This window comes from Eleutherodactylus coqui, chromosome 3 (genome assembly GCF_035609145.1).
Source record: "Eleutherodactylus coqui strain aEleCoq1 chromosome 3, aEleCoq1.hap1, whole genome shotgun sequence".
Lineage (NCBI taxonomy): Eukaryota > Metazoa > Chordata > Amphibia > Anura > Eleutherodactylidae > Eleutherodactylus > Eleutherodactylus coqui.
This window is the reverse complement of record NC_089839.1, coordinates 58,446,244-58,461,983: the sequence shown is the minus strand read 5'-3', so window position 1 is coordinate 58,461,983 and position 15,740 is coordinate 58,446,244. Positions and strand designations below refer to the sequence as shown.

At 44.5% G+C, this 15,740-nt stretch overlaps 1 protein-coding gene across 1 annotated transcript in view; it reads left to right on the top strand.

Annotated features, from left to right (window-relative positions):
• The window catches only part of NDUFAF5 (NADH:ubiquinone oxidoreductase complex assembly factor 5), a 45,601-nt gene extending 31,659 nt beyond the window's left edge, over positions 1 to 13,942 (top strand). The window contains exons 8-11 of the mRNA XM_066595630.1: positions 998 to 1,058; positions 6,568 to 6,651; positions 13,246 to 13,328; positions 13,770 to 13,942. Coding sequence (XP_066451727.1) covers positions 998 to 1,058; positions 6,568 to 6,651; positions 13,246 to 13,328; positions 13,770 to 13,865 — 324 coding nt within the window. The 3' untranslated portion in view covers positions 13,866 to 13,942. The remainder of the gene's footprint in view (positions 1 to 997; positions 1,059 to 6,567; positions 6,652 to 13,245; positions 13,329 to 13,769) is intronic.
• Positions 13,943 to 15,740: the final 1,798 nt, after the last annotated feature.

The following is a 15,740-nucleotide window of genomic DNA, read 5'->3' as shown; positions in this document are numbered from 1 at the left end:
GGGCGACTTTTGAGCGATCATCTGTTAGTGTAAATGGGGTTTTACTTGGAAGATGGCTAAGAACAACTCTCGCTATTATACTTGGCCCTCCCATGTATCAAATGGTGGCCCATTAGAGGGGTTGTGCCAAGATGCACAACCACTTTGAAAGTGCAGGGCTTGGGGGCAGTTAGTTAATCACCCCGAGTCCCATTCTCAGCACCCTTGGCAATCAAATGATCATGCCAAAGAAAGCCTCAACCAGCCTGACGTTTCTACTGCAGCAAGCACTGCAGATGAAATGTAGTATTACAGGACAGCAGATTACCTTGATCTTGTGAATGGCAATCCTCTAATGATAGGATGGCAGAAGGTCTGCCAAGAAGGGAATCACTCTCGCTGAGCGGTGCTCTGTTCTGGCACGTACAGAGGAGTCCGAAGTGGAGGAACTTGTTCTGACATTTATATTCCCTAATCGGGTATATGAACTTGGGGTGCCATCTTGGCACAACTCCTTTAATTTTAATAGCCAGCATGTGGTAGTGGGCAGCTACATAGGTCAGCCAGCATGTGGTAGTGGGCAGCTACATAGGTCATTTAAACATTTCATGGCAATAACGGCTTATTGGTGGGGTTCCAGGTGCTTATCTATTAGTATTTGTAGACCTGAAGACAAAGTGGCAGATTTTTTCCTGTCTTTCATTGCTGTGCAGGTGGAAGCCAAAGGTTTAGTGATGGAATCTCTCCATCGGATTGAACAGGCACATGTTTTATGGCTGCTAAATTCCATCTGCTCCATGCCATTTATTTTATAGACAAACAGTAGCCGTTGATGACATACCTATAAAATTATATTGTTCCATGGCACTGGTCACATCTTTAACCCCAGCACCCTGCCCATAACTCATAAAAGCAGTGCCTTGTCACCGTGTGATTGATTACTGTTGACATAAGAAAGAGAAGATGAGAATACCCAATCATTTACTGTGGGCACGTGGTAATAATCCTCTCTATGTAGGATACAGATGAAATCCAGATTCACTATCCTGGAATGTTTGAGCTGATGAAAGACTTACAAGGTAAGTACACATTTTGTTTCATTTTAGATCACTCTTTTGTGGTCTCGTTAAGAGATAATATGGCATAAAACAGTCAAATTCCAGTCAATCTGCATCTTCGTAGTGAAGGTATCCATTTGCTAAAGGTTGCTAGTATTTGACTCTGTGAAATGTATATGTACTTAAAGAACAACTTTTTAATATTTCCTAGGTTCAGTGATTAAAAAAGTTCTCTTTTAGGCTTTTTGACTTAGAAGGCTTAAAACCAGATTTCCAACCCTCTACTTTTAGAGACTAAATCCTTGTGAGCAGGGCCGGCTCCAGGTTTACGTGGGCCCCTGAGTCACTTATAGGCCTATGCAGTGTTCACCAAGTCCTTTATGACCCCCACTTTGCCCCTTGAGTCACTTACAGGCTCCATTTTGCCCGTGAGTAAAAATAAACTCACACCCATGACATTCACATGGCATATTCTAGCCTCTGGCTTGGCTTCTTGTCAGGATCGTGTGTAACGACTCAGTCGGTGTAATGGCATAATCGCACCACCTGTGTGACAGAAAAAGTGCCAGATGGCACATCAGAAAGCTCTTTGTTTCCTGCAGTGCCGCTGTCATAGTCCATTGTATTCATGTATTTAAAACGTTGAGCCAATTAATTTCAAAGAATGTAGATCAAATTGATCCCACGTCTAAGTAGGCCCCTACAGAATCACTGGGCCCTGGCACCTGCCCAGACTTGCTGACGCCAACCCAGCTTGTGAGCACTTTTTTGTGACCTCTAGTTGGAGAAAGCTTGATCCCAGGATTTCAATAAATAGCCAGGACTTCAGAGCTGAAGGATTTAGGAGGTTCCGATTTCTGATGGCTCCAAAATGAGCTACACCAAACCACTAAATCCAAGACACAGGAGCATAGGAAATAGAATTTTATTAGAATTCAACATTACTAAAAAAATGTTTAAACCACATAGTATGCAGTGTCTATATAAACAAGCTCACACAATCTGGTAATATTATATTTAAGCAAGCCAATACATTGGCATGAAAAATAATAGAAGCAGTCAGTAGAGGTCATGATTCAATCACAATATGCATAAAGAAAACACAGAAGACTACAAATATACCAGTAGTATATTTGTAGTACCAGGACTACTTTCCTGAGCTCCAAGGCACTAAACACTGAAAATAAGTAGAATGGTTGGCTACATAGCTAGAGGTATAACCAGTAGAAAGAGAGGGATTGTGATCCCACTGTATAGAGCTCTGGTGAGACCACATCTGGAATACTGTATCCAATTCTGAAGACCTCACCTACAGGAGAACTCAGAAAATAGAACAAGCTACAAAATACAAAAGTCGTGCAGGGCCTTAAACATAAAACTTATCAGGAGAAAATGTAACGTAATTTGTATAGCCCGAGAATTGAAAGGAGAGAGGAGACCTCACCGAAATGTTTACAGGCCTTCTGTCAGCCAATTCAGCATATGAAGCTGACCCCAGTATACGATGTGCCAATGACTGTAATACAAGTAATTACCCTTTTTTTTTTTCCCCTCCGTTGTTTTAAATGTTAAATATCCCATTTTTTTGTATTTCCGGTAAGGTATGTAAAGCAGTATAGAACTGTCTGACAGTTCTAATGCTGACGTTTTCTAGGCTCTCTTAGGCCTCCTTCACACGGGCGACACCGCATCGCTGTGAGAAAATCGCAGCGATATCGCATCGCTGCATCGTACGATATCGCAACGATTTTCTCGCAGCAATACCGCGATTTTGTAGCGCTACAAAGTCGCATGCAACGCTACAAAATTTCGCGACTTTATAACATCTGCTACTGTCAAAGTTGCATTGCATCGCATGCAAACCGCGTTTTCATGCGATGCGATGCAACAGAGAGGAAGTCTCCATAGAGAAACATGGGCTACAAAACCTCGCGTGTCGCGGGCATATCACTGGACCTGCGAGGTTTGTGTGTCGTTTTGTAGCATGCTACAAAGCATCTCATGTGTGAAGGAACCCATAGGAAACCATGGGCTTCTCATACATGCGATTTGTAGCATCGTAGCAATGCTACAAAATCCGTGCGACTTTGTCGCCTGTGTGAAGGAGGCCTTAGTCTCCACGCATCCTCACCCTGATGATTGACGTCTACAGCTCAGACTCTAAATGTCATGCTTCGGTGCATGTGCAATGGCATCCATAGTCTCAACGGCGCGCGTCCACCTAAGCTGGATGGATAAACGTATAGAAGGATAAAAAGAAAATACTGTATGTTAGACTGGATTGACTTTGATCTTTTTCTGCTGTCAGTCTTCCATGTTTCTAAAAAAAAACAACAAATCATTGGTTTGCAGCGTTTGCTTGCAGCACTGGGGTCCAAACCTAAACCCAGCCAAGCTCCATTTCTAGGGTACATTGAGTTGCTTTCTATGAAATTGCCCCTCATATGAATGTGAATGAGATAGAGAAATTAGATTATCTCCATTCACATCAGTTCCTCACAAACTGTACAGCGTTAACGTTGGTGCTATATAAGTAACAGGAAATACATAACGGATGACCTAGTTTTGAAGTGAACTGTCCCATGGTAGATCGAGTTAAATGTATCGCTTCACATTTTGTAAAGAAAGTGATTCTGATAATAGAAGTATACAGCGGAGTGGAAAAGGCTTCTCCCTCCAGACATAACAGGACCCGTGTTTTTGACTGTTCATAGAACATTATTCCAAACATCACCTCATTCAGATCAGCACTCAAGTTGCTCTTAAAGGGAAACCACTACTTTGAAAATAATCTGCAGGCACCATATTTTAGAGTCCGATTATCTGAGCAGATTGATATATAGTTTTGTGGGGAAAGATTCAGTCTTGCTAGTAATTGATCTCTTTAAACCTTTGCTGATTCTGGGCTTGGGAGTCCAGTAGGCAGTTCTAGTCAGTGCTTATCTTTATATGCAGACTTATGCAGGAAGGCTGTCAATCACTGATAGGACCGCCCACTGGACTCCTAAGCCCACAATGAGTAGAGGTGTAAATTAATAAATGACAAGTTATACTGATTCCTTTCCCATAAATATGTATATCAATTTGCTCAGTTCCTTTTGCTCTACAGAAATCTGCCAATTTGGACTGCATTTTCATCATGACTGGTTCCCTTTAAATATCAGTGATTTGCACTTTTTTACTCTCCCGTGATTTCTCATTGCAGAGTCCTAAGTAATGTCAAAGTCTTAAAGAGTTTTGCTGTTGTTGAGACATTCTTAGTGATAGATTTGTGACCTACTAGATGAGTTGTTACTGCGTCTTGAGAGTAATTGTGGCTGGCCAGCCATTCTTTGCAAGATTCATCGCTCTACTAAGTCTTGTTGTAACCAGTTATACATGTAAGGGGGCAGTTATTCTTTCACATACTGCAGATTTCAAAACTTTGGAGGAAATTTATTAAGATAGCATTGCAAACACCAGTCTTAATAGGATTTTTCCTGGCACAGGATGTGCTAAGTACATGAAGAGGCATACGCCTCTTTATATATTAGTCGCACCTCTGAGTGCCTGCATAGATTTTGATGTAAATTTATACATAGAAATGTCAGCCTGGGTAGCCGACACACGTCTCCCGAGAAGCCCACCCACTTTTGCACAAGTGCCAAAGGTGGCACGAAAACTCGCAAACCTACACTTGTGCAAAAATTTGTGACCTTTTCACATCAGTAACGGGCATAAATGCTTTTAGACATTCATTGTAAAAAAATATATAAAAATGAAGCACCTAGGAGTTGTCAGAATTGCATGAAATGTTCTATGTGTGATTTGTAGCGTTAATAAGTGATGACCATATTACAGCAAAAGGATAATTTATTGTGGAAAATTGAACACTTGAAGGGAAGCTCTAGTACCCTGCTGTACCGCCTCTAGCTTGGATGCAAGATGTGATCCTGGCGGGCATGGAGGCTCTAGTACCTTGTTATAGCGCCTCTACCTTGGATGCAAGATGTGATACTGGCGGGCATGGAGACTCTAGTACCCTGTTGTATGGCCTCCAGTTTGGATGCAAGATGTGATACTGGCGGGCATGGAGGCTCTAGTACCCTGTTGTATGGCCTCCAGTTTGGATGCAAGATGTGATACTGGCGGGCATGGAGACTCTAGTACCCTGTTGTATGGCCTCCAGTTTGGATGCAAGATGTGATACGGGCGGGCATGGAGGCATACAGATTCTGTATGGTATCCTGTAGTATATACCGTTAGTCCACATTTGCCGTAACTGAACTTTTAGATTGTGCAAACTGGCATTCCAGATGGTTTTGTATATATACTGTTGCCAATATATTGGGTGACCAAGCAGACCACAGAAGTGTGACAATCTTGTAGAGACATTCCTCTGACACCCTTGTGTGTGCGGCCTAGTATTATCCTGCTGGAAAATGCTTCTTTCAAGCCCTACCATGAGAGGCAAAACATGTGGCTGCAGGATGTCCTAAACTTATTGCTGAGCTGTCATTGTCCGTCGTACCACTCCTAGGAGTGATCGACTGTGGTATGCAATGGCCCCCCCAGACCTTCACGCGACTAGCAGGGGCAGTGTGCCACTTCACAGCCATTCCAGGACTGAGGTGCTCATCCCAAGGTCTCCAGACACGAACATGACCGTTGACAGTGCCCAATCTAAACCTGGATTCTTTGCTGAAGACAACTCGGTTCCACTCCATAACAGTCCAGTTTTGTTAATCACAACACCACTGCAAATGGAGGTGACTGTGGCTGTCAAAGGTAGTGCATGCAATAGGGGCCGTGGGACTAAATGTCCCAACACCTCCTAACAGTCTGGTCAGAACTGACCATTTAGTGAGCAGTTCGTCTATATAACCATCCAGCTTCTTGCCTTTTCAATAATGCTTCCCCTCTCAAACTGTGTTAACTGAGCGAAATCTCTTCGATTGCAGCATGTCCAGTAGTCAACAAGCTCTACACAAACGGAAAAGATGTCACTACACACAAGTAGGCTCTGAGAGCCTTTTAGAGCCCAAGGGTGGAATCACATTTAGGGCCTCACGTGGCAAGACCGTTCATCTAATCACTCCACAATTCTAATCATTTGCATATCTGTCTGAGATCTAACTGCATGCCAAGCATCGAAGCAAAACAACAACTTTTTTTGCAAAGAATTTAAGTATCCCGCTTTGTTCTTTAAGACTTGACATGTTTTTTTAATTAATCTAATGTGAATATTCACAGTCCCATTGTCTAATACTTTTTGTTTGAAAGTTAGAAATGGGACAGATAGCACATATGGAATTCTTGGGGTAATCTGAAAGGGGGGGATTACTTTTTTCTCAGCACTGTTTTGGGTAATATATGTATTTGCAATAACCTTGCATTTTTTGATGTTTGTTTTGTTCGTGGTGGAAGAGCACTTTAGCTTTTAAGGTTTTTTTTTATACAGTACTGCATTTCCACCTTTCACATTCTCTCGTAAAAAGGATACAAAGCAGATGGGGAGTTAAAGTCATTTGTATGCCTGTGTATGTCCTAGGTATGGGCGAGAGCAACTGTGCTTGGAACAGAAGATGCCTTCTGCACAGGGATTCAATGCTAGCAGCTGCAGCCGTATATCAAGGTAACCTGCTGTCCTTGTACAGGTCGTTTTGTTTCAAAAATCTTTTATTCCTGATTTTGCACGGTTATTGTAAAAAGCAAAACTCTGACTTGACTGCTTATTGGTGCATTAATCGTTTGACTATTCTCTGCCTGCTTCCCAGAAGTAATAAAGATGACTTCAGCGGTTTAGTGCTTTAGTTGTAAATTTTGTGATATATATTTTGATAACTTGGGGGGCACGTTGGTTCACGCTATTTCCAAGACATTGGATTTATTTGAAAACTGACTCCAACTAGCTTTATTTATTCATACATAAGGAAACAATGTTACAATACTACAAAAGTAGACCCTATGCTGTCCAGACTCTAGCTGTTCCTAACTATCAGGCGCTGGGCTTAGTATCCAGCACTTCAGATAACACAGTCCATACTATTGTTGTGGTGGGGACTTGGTGCATAGCTTGACTTTCCCCGGACTGGGAATTTTGTGGGAAAAGCTCACAGCCCCCTTATTGAACTTCTTTAGTTGGTTTAATGAGCTTAATTGGCCTGCTCTACAGCTGCTTAGATGGAGTGGGAGTCCACCCTTCTATTCCAAATCTTCAACAACCTGTCCCTGTTCCTGGTTTTAGATGAAACTCGAACTATGGAGTAATGCCTCACTCTTTGCTGCACACACAACTTAGTTGCCTAGAATGTGACATTTCAGCAGCTACATATTTAATTAATAACTATAATAAGCCTTCTACCTTACTTTATATTAGCTTTCGTATCTTGATATGGTACTTCTTCCATTTGTTCTTCCTTTCATATCTGCTGCAGCCTGAAGCAGCACCAGACATGGAAGGAAGAACAAATGGAAGAAGTACCTTGGCAAGATAACTCCCTGCAGATAGCTGAAGTGGATGGCTCTGGAAAATCCTGTCCGTGTTTGGAGAAGGCCTGAACTCAAGGACAGTACTGAGACACTGATCATAGTAGCACAAGAACAGACATTAAGCGCCAGATTCATAGAAGCAGGGATCTACCACACTCGAAAGGATCCAAGGTATAGACTATGCAGAGAAGCCTCAAGGACAGTCCCGCACATAGTGGCAGGATGCAATCAGGAACAGCATGCACTGAACGGACAACCAAGTAGCCAGCATTGTGTTCAGGAATATCTGCATAGCATATACCTTCCTAATCTAGATGGGAAACTCTGCAGAAAGTTGTGGAGACTAGTAGTGCTAAGATATTTTTGGATTTTCAGATACAAACGGGCAAAAGGGTAGTGGCCAACCAATTAAATACAAATAAGACACCTCCTCCAGACAGATGTATCCTATTCATCATCTGAGCTTTGCATATGTGGGGCAGCAGCATCCATCTTGTCATTCCTCCATAGTTCTCCATAACAGCGTCCCCTGGTGTTTACCGGGCATGTTCGGGATCCCTAATTTCTCGCTTGTGTTCCTCTCTATAGGAGATAGCGTCCATTGTAACTTCCTTCGCCTTGTGTCTCACAGTGCGCATACATGCAATTTTTATAAAAATATTGCGTGTACTGCTCCCTTCACGCGATCTACTCCTCTGTGACGTCCAAATAACCAGAAATTATCATGATTACACAATCCCAGGCTTTCATTCCCCAGTTGAGAGAAATAGATTATCTCCATGAAAAGTGGCAATACGGTAGTAAGAATTATTCAAAGTAGATAATATGAATAATAAAGTAGATAAATAATAGTAGTAGTATCCTTGCAAGGAAGACATACTACCAAGGCTGTCCTACACTGAGGGAATGACTCCAGAGAATCTCACGAGCAACATCTATCCAGAAGCGTGTAATACTAGGAACAGCCAAGATTCTGCTCCGAACCTTCAAACTCCCAGGCCTTTGGGAGGGGACCCGAGGTTGAAAAAGACATACCACCCATAGGGGTGAGAATAATATAATTATATCATATATAGGTGTATCATAATTAAAGTATCCCTATTCAGAGATGTGTAGAGAGAAATCTACTGGTCATAATTGAACCACATTTGGTAACAATACTATCTACAGTATGCAGAAGCGATCCATTTGGGGGGGAAAGATTGACTCCAAATCTCACCACCACGTGTCAGTATGGGACTGTTTGATGAGCCATTGTCAGACAGATTGTACTGTACAATCAAAGCATAATTTGCAGATTCAGGGCCTCAATGCAAAATCTGTAACAGGCAACTATGATGCTTTATTTATACTACTAGGCTCTCTATATGGAGAAGATAGGCCTTATGGGCCCTCTAAGGGCACTGGGCCTCGGTGCAACCGCATCCCCTATAGTTACGCTCCAGTGTACAATGGTGGTTGTTTTGTCAGAATGGTCTTTGTTCTTAAAATTGTTCTATTAGAACGCCAAGCGCTAAGAGAATTTTAGAAAATTCATCAAATACTAGGAGGTTTAGTGACACCAAGCACACTGAGAAGGATGGTGGTGAAATTCAAAGAAATGGAAAATTTGGGAGCCCAACCTGGAAGAGGAGAGGAGACAATCTCAACAATAAACAGAAGACATTGCTACAGCTGTTGTTGAGACAAGCAGGGCATGTGCTGTTTTAAGACAGTCAGACCTGGCCCAATCAACAACGCCGAAAATCCTACTTAAGATGTTGCATTTTTTCCTAATAAAATGCTTGCAAGAACTGCTTCCTGGAGTAAAAATGTCTTTTCCCAGTCCCACAGTGCCATACAGACCACTGGTGGTGAAATTTATTGATGATCACTGTGTGTGTATATAATATATAAATATTATGTTTGTGCCACTAGGGGCTAGGTGGTCAAAGTCTAGAAAATTGGTCAGCAGCGAAAGTGTGTTCCCCGCACTGGATCTGCTTGTTGGGGTAATTTAGCAGCGAGGGGAGAGAGCTCTTTAAGTACAGTGTGAACTGCTCTTACAATGGTTCCCAGTCTGGGGAAAGAAGTAGGTGAAGCCAAAGGCTTGCGAAATCCAACACGTCAAGATAAAATGCACTCTGTAATGATATTTTGTGGATGTGGGCAGTAAGACTTAGACCTCAGTAGTGAAAAATGCTAAGTGTATAGTTAGTGGCCAGACAGCCAGGCTTTGGTTTTGCACCCTATTATATGAAATGTTACTGATGTGGCATGATTAAAAGCTGATGCAGCCAGTTTAAGCTTTAAACCATAGTCTCTGAGTGAACTTCATGCATGTGCCAACTGTCTTGCCTAGAACGATGGTGATCTATTGAGCTGACATCCCCCAAATTGTCGCAATATAAATATGTACGTTTCCTTTTTACAGCTTCTCTTGGTTATTACCCATGTAGATCAATCACTTAGGAGTTTCTTTCGGTTAAACCTGCAGGAAAGGTTGTATTACCTAGTGTCCTCCTTTATCGCTATACAAATGCCATTTGTCAGTTCCTGTGGCACCGCTCTAGCTGTGCATGCTGATTCCTAGGCCAGTCTCACACAGGCATTTGTAAAAACGTCATGTTTTTAACGCACCCCATCATTATAATGGGTGATGTGGTGTGTTAAAAAAGAGCTGCAACGCACTAAAATAGAACAGACAGCATTTGTTTTCGCTTGCGATAGAAACGCCACGCTAAAACGCTTGTCTAAGAAGCCCCTTTGAAAACAATGGAGGCTCAGTGCAGCATTTTTAGCAGGCCTTTGAAACGCCTGCTAAATGCTGTAAAAAACGCCTGTGTGCGAGAGGCCTTAAACTACATGCTTCACACTATATATTGGTAGTGCATCGGTAGTCTAAGGCACTACATGCTGCGCTGATTGGCCAGAGTCATTTGGCTTGGGTTACACACATAATCAGAACGCAGCATGCAGTAGCTGATTACTGATGCACAGCATGCATCAATTAGCAACAGGAGCGCTTGGATTACAAGAGCCGTGCCTCAGGAACTGGCTGATCAGCAACTGTAGAGGAGTAAAGAAGAGCACCAGGTAATATAACACATTCACTGTTCCTTTTGTCTCATCATCAGAGTGTCACTTAAAGCACATGTCCTGAACTTTTTGGAGTTTTACGATTAAAACCTAGCCTCCAGATAGGTCATCACTAGTTGATCATCAGGTATCTGCCACTCAGGATCCCACTAGTCGGCTGATTCCCAGCACCGCTTTCAGAGCAAACACTGCTTAAAGCAGATAGTGCTGTTCACATTGCAGCGGCCTGGGTTGGTACTGCAAGCACAGCTCCCATTGAATTCAATCAGATCTTTGCCTGCAGTAGCAAGCTGGTCTGCTGCAGTGTTGATAGCGCTATCTGCTTCCAGCACTGTTCACACTGAAAGCGATACTGGGAATCAGATAATCAGCAGGAATCCCAAGAAATGGACCCCCCTCCATCCCACCAATCAACTAATGATGCCCTGTCCTGGAGGTGCTAGTCTAAGGCCGGTGGTACATGGCTGGATTTGCATTGCAGAATCTGGAGCGGGCATTCGCCTCTGGATCCCATAGTAAATACCGCCCCTAGCATGCTATGTAAAAGCGTTTTTTTTCCTGTACACGAGCGGAAATCAATTGCGATTTCCGCTTGCGGTGGAAGAATCTCAGCATTTTCTATTTTTGCACAATTCCGTGCAGATGACTTACATTGAAGTTAATGGAAGGCGTCCAAACCGCGGCCCATACACAATGACATTGCAGATTCCGTGCCACCGCTAGGCAATGACGCGGGAAAAGCAGGGGTTTTAAAAAATAAAAATAAAAACTGTACTGCACATGTCCAATGGCTAGCCATGCGGAGCATCCGCTGTACAGAGAAGATGCAGAAAAGGCAGATACGCACGGATGCTGGCTGGGCGCAGGGTCAGATTCCGCGGCGGGCTCCCGCATGTGGAATCCGACTTGGTCATGTGCAGCCAGCCTAACAGGTCTAGTGAACTGTTCCAAATTAATAATTTCAATTCCATTTTCACCACCTCATAAAATTATATATTTTACAATAATATTGATTTTTGTCCCCCATTGTATTACCTTAAATTCTAGAAGCATTGGCCTCAACAATGAAATGTTGATCTAGAGTGGAGATTATTCATGCAAGCACAAACAATTCTGCTATAATCCAGATGGCTCATCTCTATAATTCAGAGATCTCCAACGTTTAATACCTTGTGAGCCACATTCAGCATTGAGTCTTTGTCAGAACTGCATTCAATTCAAAAGGAAAGGAAAGACTTATAAAATACACGGTAAAAGTATTTGGACACCCCTAGCAGTAGAATGGATTGCGTATTATCATGTCACATGTCCTAAACTATGCTACATAAGATGCAGACCCTTGGAGGTGTCAGCCATAGTTTGTGATGAGAACTGCACACTATTGGATATAGATAATCCACTGTACACAAGTCTTCCATTACAAAGTGCAATGCATTGGCCCATCGGCAATGGTGCAAGGAGCGTCATTGTTAGACAGTTGAGCAATGGCAAACCATTCTAGGGAGGTATAAATCACTCCATCTTCAAATCAGGTTTGTCCACCTTGGGTGTGGAGGGTGCCTGGAAAACGCCTTTTTTCCTGAGTGAGTTGAGCCAACAGTTAAGTACGATAAAGGTTCCATATAGTCTGGGTTTTACGTGGCATGGTCTCTGCCCGCTAGTTGTAGTAACAAGAGCCATGAACATGGAGGTGTACCCTGACCTTCTAGACAATAATATGCTGCCTACAATGTGGTAAAACTCTGGATATGGTCAGCAATGCTTCCAACAAAGCAGTTTGCCTTGTCACAACTCCCTACGCTGGCCTGCACAGTCATGATCTGAGCCCTAGTTCTTTTAGAGAACTCTCCAGATGTTTGCAGGATGAATCGAGGGGAACATCAGCTGAAGTATATCAAGACGTTAGCCGAAACTATGCCACTCAGAGTATCCATTGTCATTAGGACCAAAGGAGGCCCCACTAAGTATAAACATATATAAATAAATACTACTCTGCTCTTCTCCTCTCCGCTGGCTCTTTGTAATGGGAGGGGGCAGAGCTAAGCGCCGTCCCGGCACGCCTCCTCCCATTGCTGGCTGTGGACAAGGGGCGGGACATGGGCAAAGATGAGCTCCAGCCCTCTCCCTGCCATTTGTCTATAGCCTTCAGGGTGCCTTTCCACTTGCGTTTTTTTAACACTGCAATATCGCTGCGTTTTTGCAAAACGCATTGCACAAAAATCGCGAAGCAGAAACTTGCAATTTTTGTGCGATTACGTTTTTAACATTAGAAAGTCCCATTGACATTTGCGTTAAAAAAACGCAGCGATATCGCAGTGTTAAAAAGACGCAAGTGGAAAGGCACCCTCAATGGGAGGAGGCAGGACAGGCCGGCGCTTAGGTCCGCCCCCTCTCATTGCAAAGAACAAGCGGGGAGGAGCGCAGAGGTGAGCCTGCGATAGGGAGGGAGGGAAAAGGGGCAATTGCATGGCAGTATCATCGTATATGCGCCTGGACCCATGTCGTCTGAACAGGCGCACAAATGTTTGATTTGTGCGCCCGTTAACCAGGTTTATCTCTCCCGACATTGCGTATACCAATGTAAGCTCGTGGGAAAGAGCCCTAAGGGGTTAATCCACTGAACAAATGTGTCACTTATATAAGTTTCCTTATTCTGTAGAGATGTATGGAGAAGAGGATGGCTCTGTACCAGCCACATTTCAGATCTACTGTATGATCGGGTGGAAACCTCATGAATCGCAGGTAATTCTAAATATTCTCCATGATTTATCTTGTCCTTCTGTTGTTTCTAAACACAGGAAAATCCTCTTCCCACAGAAATGTAGGTGCATAACAATAGTGCTAACCACTGAGCCACCACACTGCTCTTACATAAAAATCCATGTCACGTTTCCATATAATGCAGAAAACATTTCTTGCAAAATGATCACCATTTCCCCAATGTGCATGTCTGTCATTATGGCATCACCCGACAAATGAGAACTCCAAGTCAGGTTACACTTTTCTGTTTGTCATTAAATGAATTCAATGTTTTTCAGTCCACAAAACGGCCTCACATCTATTAAATATAGTGACTGCGATGAGATTGTGTAGTGATTCAATTTACCCTGAGTGCTCCGCAAGAAAATTACTAAACAGACCTGAAACATTTTTTTCTCTCTCTCTCTCATTTCGTACTTTCAGGCAAAGCCACTGAAGAGAGGTTCCGCCACAATGTCATTTGGAGAACTAGGAAAAGTAAATGAAATTGTATCGAAATCTAAAAAAGATGACACCTAAAAAAGACTTTTTACCGTAGATTTATGTGGGCAGAATCAGTAGGATGGATTTTATAATAAATTATGTAACATTGGTTATATTCTTGTATGAAGGTTCTGTAAGAGTACCGATAAACACGGAAAGGCTCCATTAGACTGCATAGTTTTCGGTGAAAGGACCATTAGACCGCTCAGCCTCCTCTATGTTAGTAGGGTCCTTTGGCAATGAGCAGATCACAGAGTGCTGCCCTTCTGTAACCTTCAGTGATCGGCTGTAATTTGTAGGGAAACCTGGCAGTAAGGCTCCTTTTAGATGAGCCGATTCTGGTTTGCAGGAACGAAAACGCGTTACGCCCTCATCGGGCAGATTCATCGTTGGACCATTGGCAAAATTTGGTGGACCATTGAAGTTGGGTGAAAATGCCATAATACCCTGGGATATCAGACGTGACGTCAGATGCCAGGAGCAGCGCGCCGAGGCAGAGGCACGAGCGAGGGTCTGAGGGAGACATCGGACCAGCGGAGGAGCCGATACCGGCGCCAGGAGGAGTGCAGAAGCGGAGCGGGTCTCGGAGCAGCAGCAGGAGGGCAGAGTGACAGGTGGAGTGAGCGGCCGCCGGGAGACCAGGTGACGTCACTGAGCGGAGCGGAGCTCAGCAGCCGATACCGGAGCCGAAGCAGGTGCGGGGGCAGCAAACAGAGACCGGCAGCAACGGAGGGGACCAGCGGAGGGGACCAGAACGGAGCAGCTGAGACAGGAGGGCAGAGTGAGCGGCCGCCGGGACAGCGGGTGACGTCACCAGGAGGAGTGGAGGAGCTGATAAGTATCCTCTGTGTGTGTTTGTGAGCTGTGTGTCTTCTGTGTGTGTGTGTGTGTCTGGGGGTCTAAGTGTTTGTGAGGGGGTAAAAAAAAAAAAAAATTTTTTTGTGAGCGCGTGTCAGCGGGTAAGCGTTTGCGCGAGAGCGGCAGCGTGTGAGTGGTTGCACAGAGGCAGCAGCGAGTGAGCGGTTGCAGCAGTGTGTGAGCAGTTGAGCGGTTGCAGCAGCGGGTGAGGGGTTGCAGCAGCGGGTGAGGGGTTGCAGCAGCGGGTCAGCGGTTGCAGCAGCGGTTGAAGCAGCGGGTGAGCAGTTATAGCAGCGTGTGAGCGGAGTGTGAGCGGTTGCAGCAACGGGTGAGCGGTTGCAGCAGCGGGTGAGCGGTTGCAGCAGCGGGTGAGCGGTTGCAGCAGCGGGTCAACGGTTGCAGCAGGGTGTGAGCGGAGTGTGAGCGGTTGCAGCAGCGGGTCAGCGGTTGCAGCAGCGGGTCAGCGGTTGAGCGGTTGCAGCAGCGCGTGAGCGGAGTGTGAACAAGTCTATCTTCACTACTTCCACAAGTAAATTGTAGATCCCCATTAGGATGAGCTCCATGTCTGGCAATGTCATACAGTGTGCTACTTGTGCAATGTATGCAGTCCTTGACCAGCCGATCGAGGGTGCATACTGTTGCGCAAGATGCGTGCACGTCGCACATTTAGAAGCCCAAATTCTGGATCTAAATGAGCAACTGGCAACACTGAGAGCCATTGACAACATGGAAAGGAGTTTGCTGCTCACTGAGCAGACACTCGCTGGGGTAGAGGCGGGGGCGGATGGTAGTACGGAAGAGCAGGGGGAGCAGGCAGTCAGCTGGGTGTCAGATAGAAGGAGGCGTAGAGGGAATAGATCCAGGGAGGCTGGCCCTGAACTGGCGCAACCCAACATGTCTGCAACGTTGGCAGATGAGGGCGAGGCCATTACAGAGCCAGCACCGCTGCAGCACGACATGCCCTCTGAACGCCAGGGGGATGACTGCTCCAGAGAGACGCGGACGGGGAGAGCAGGGCAGGCTAGACAGGTTCTAGTGGTGGGGGACTCAATT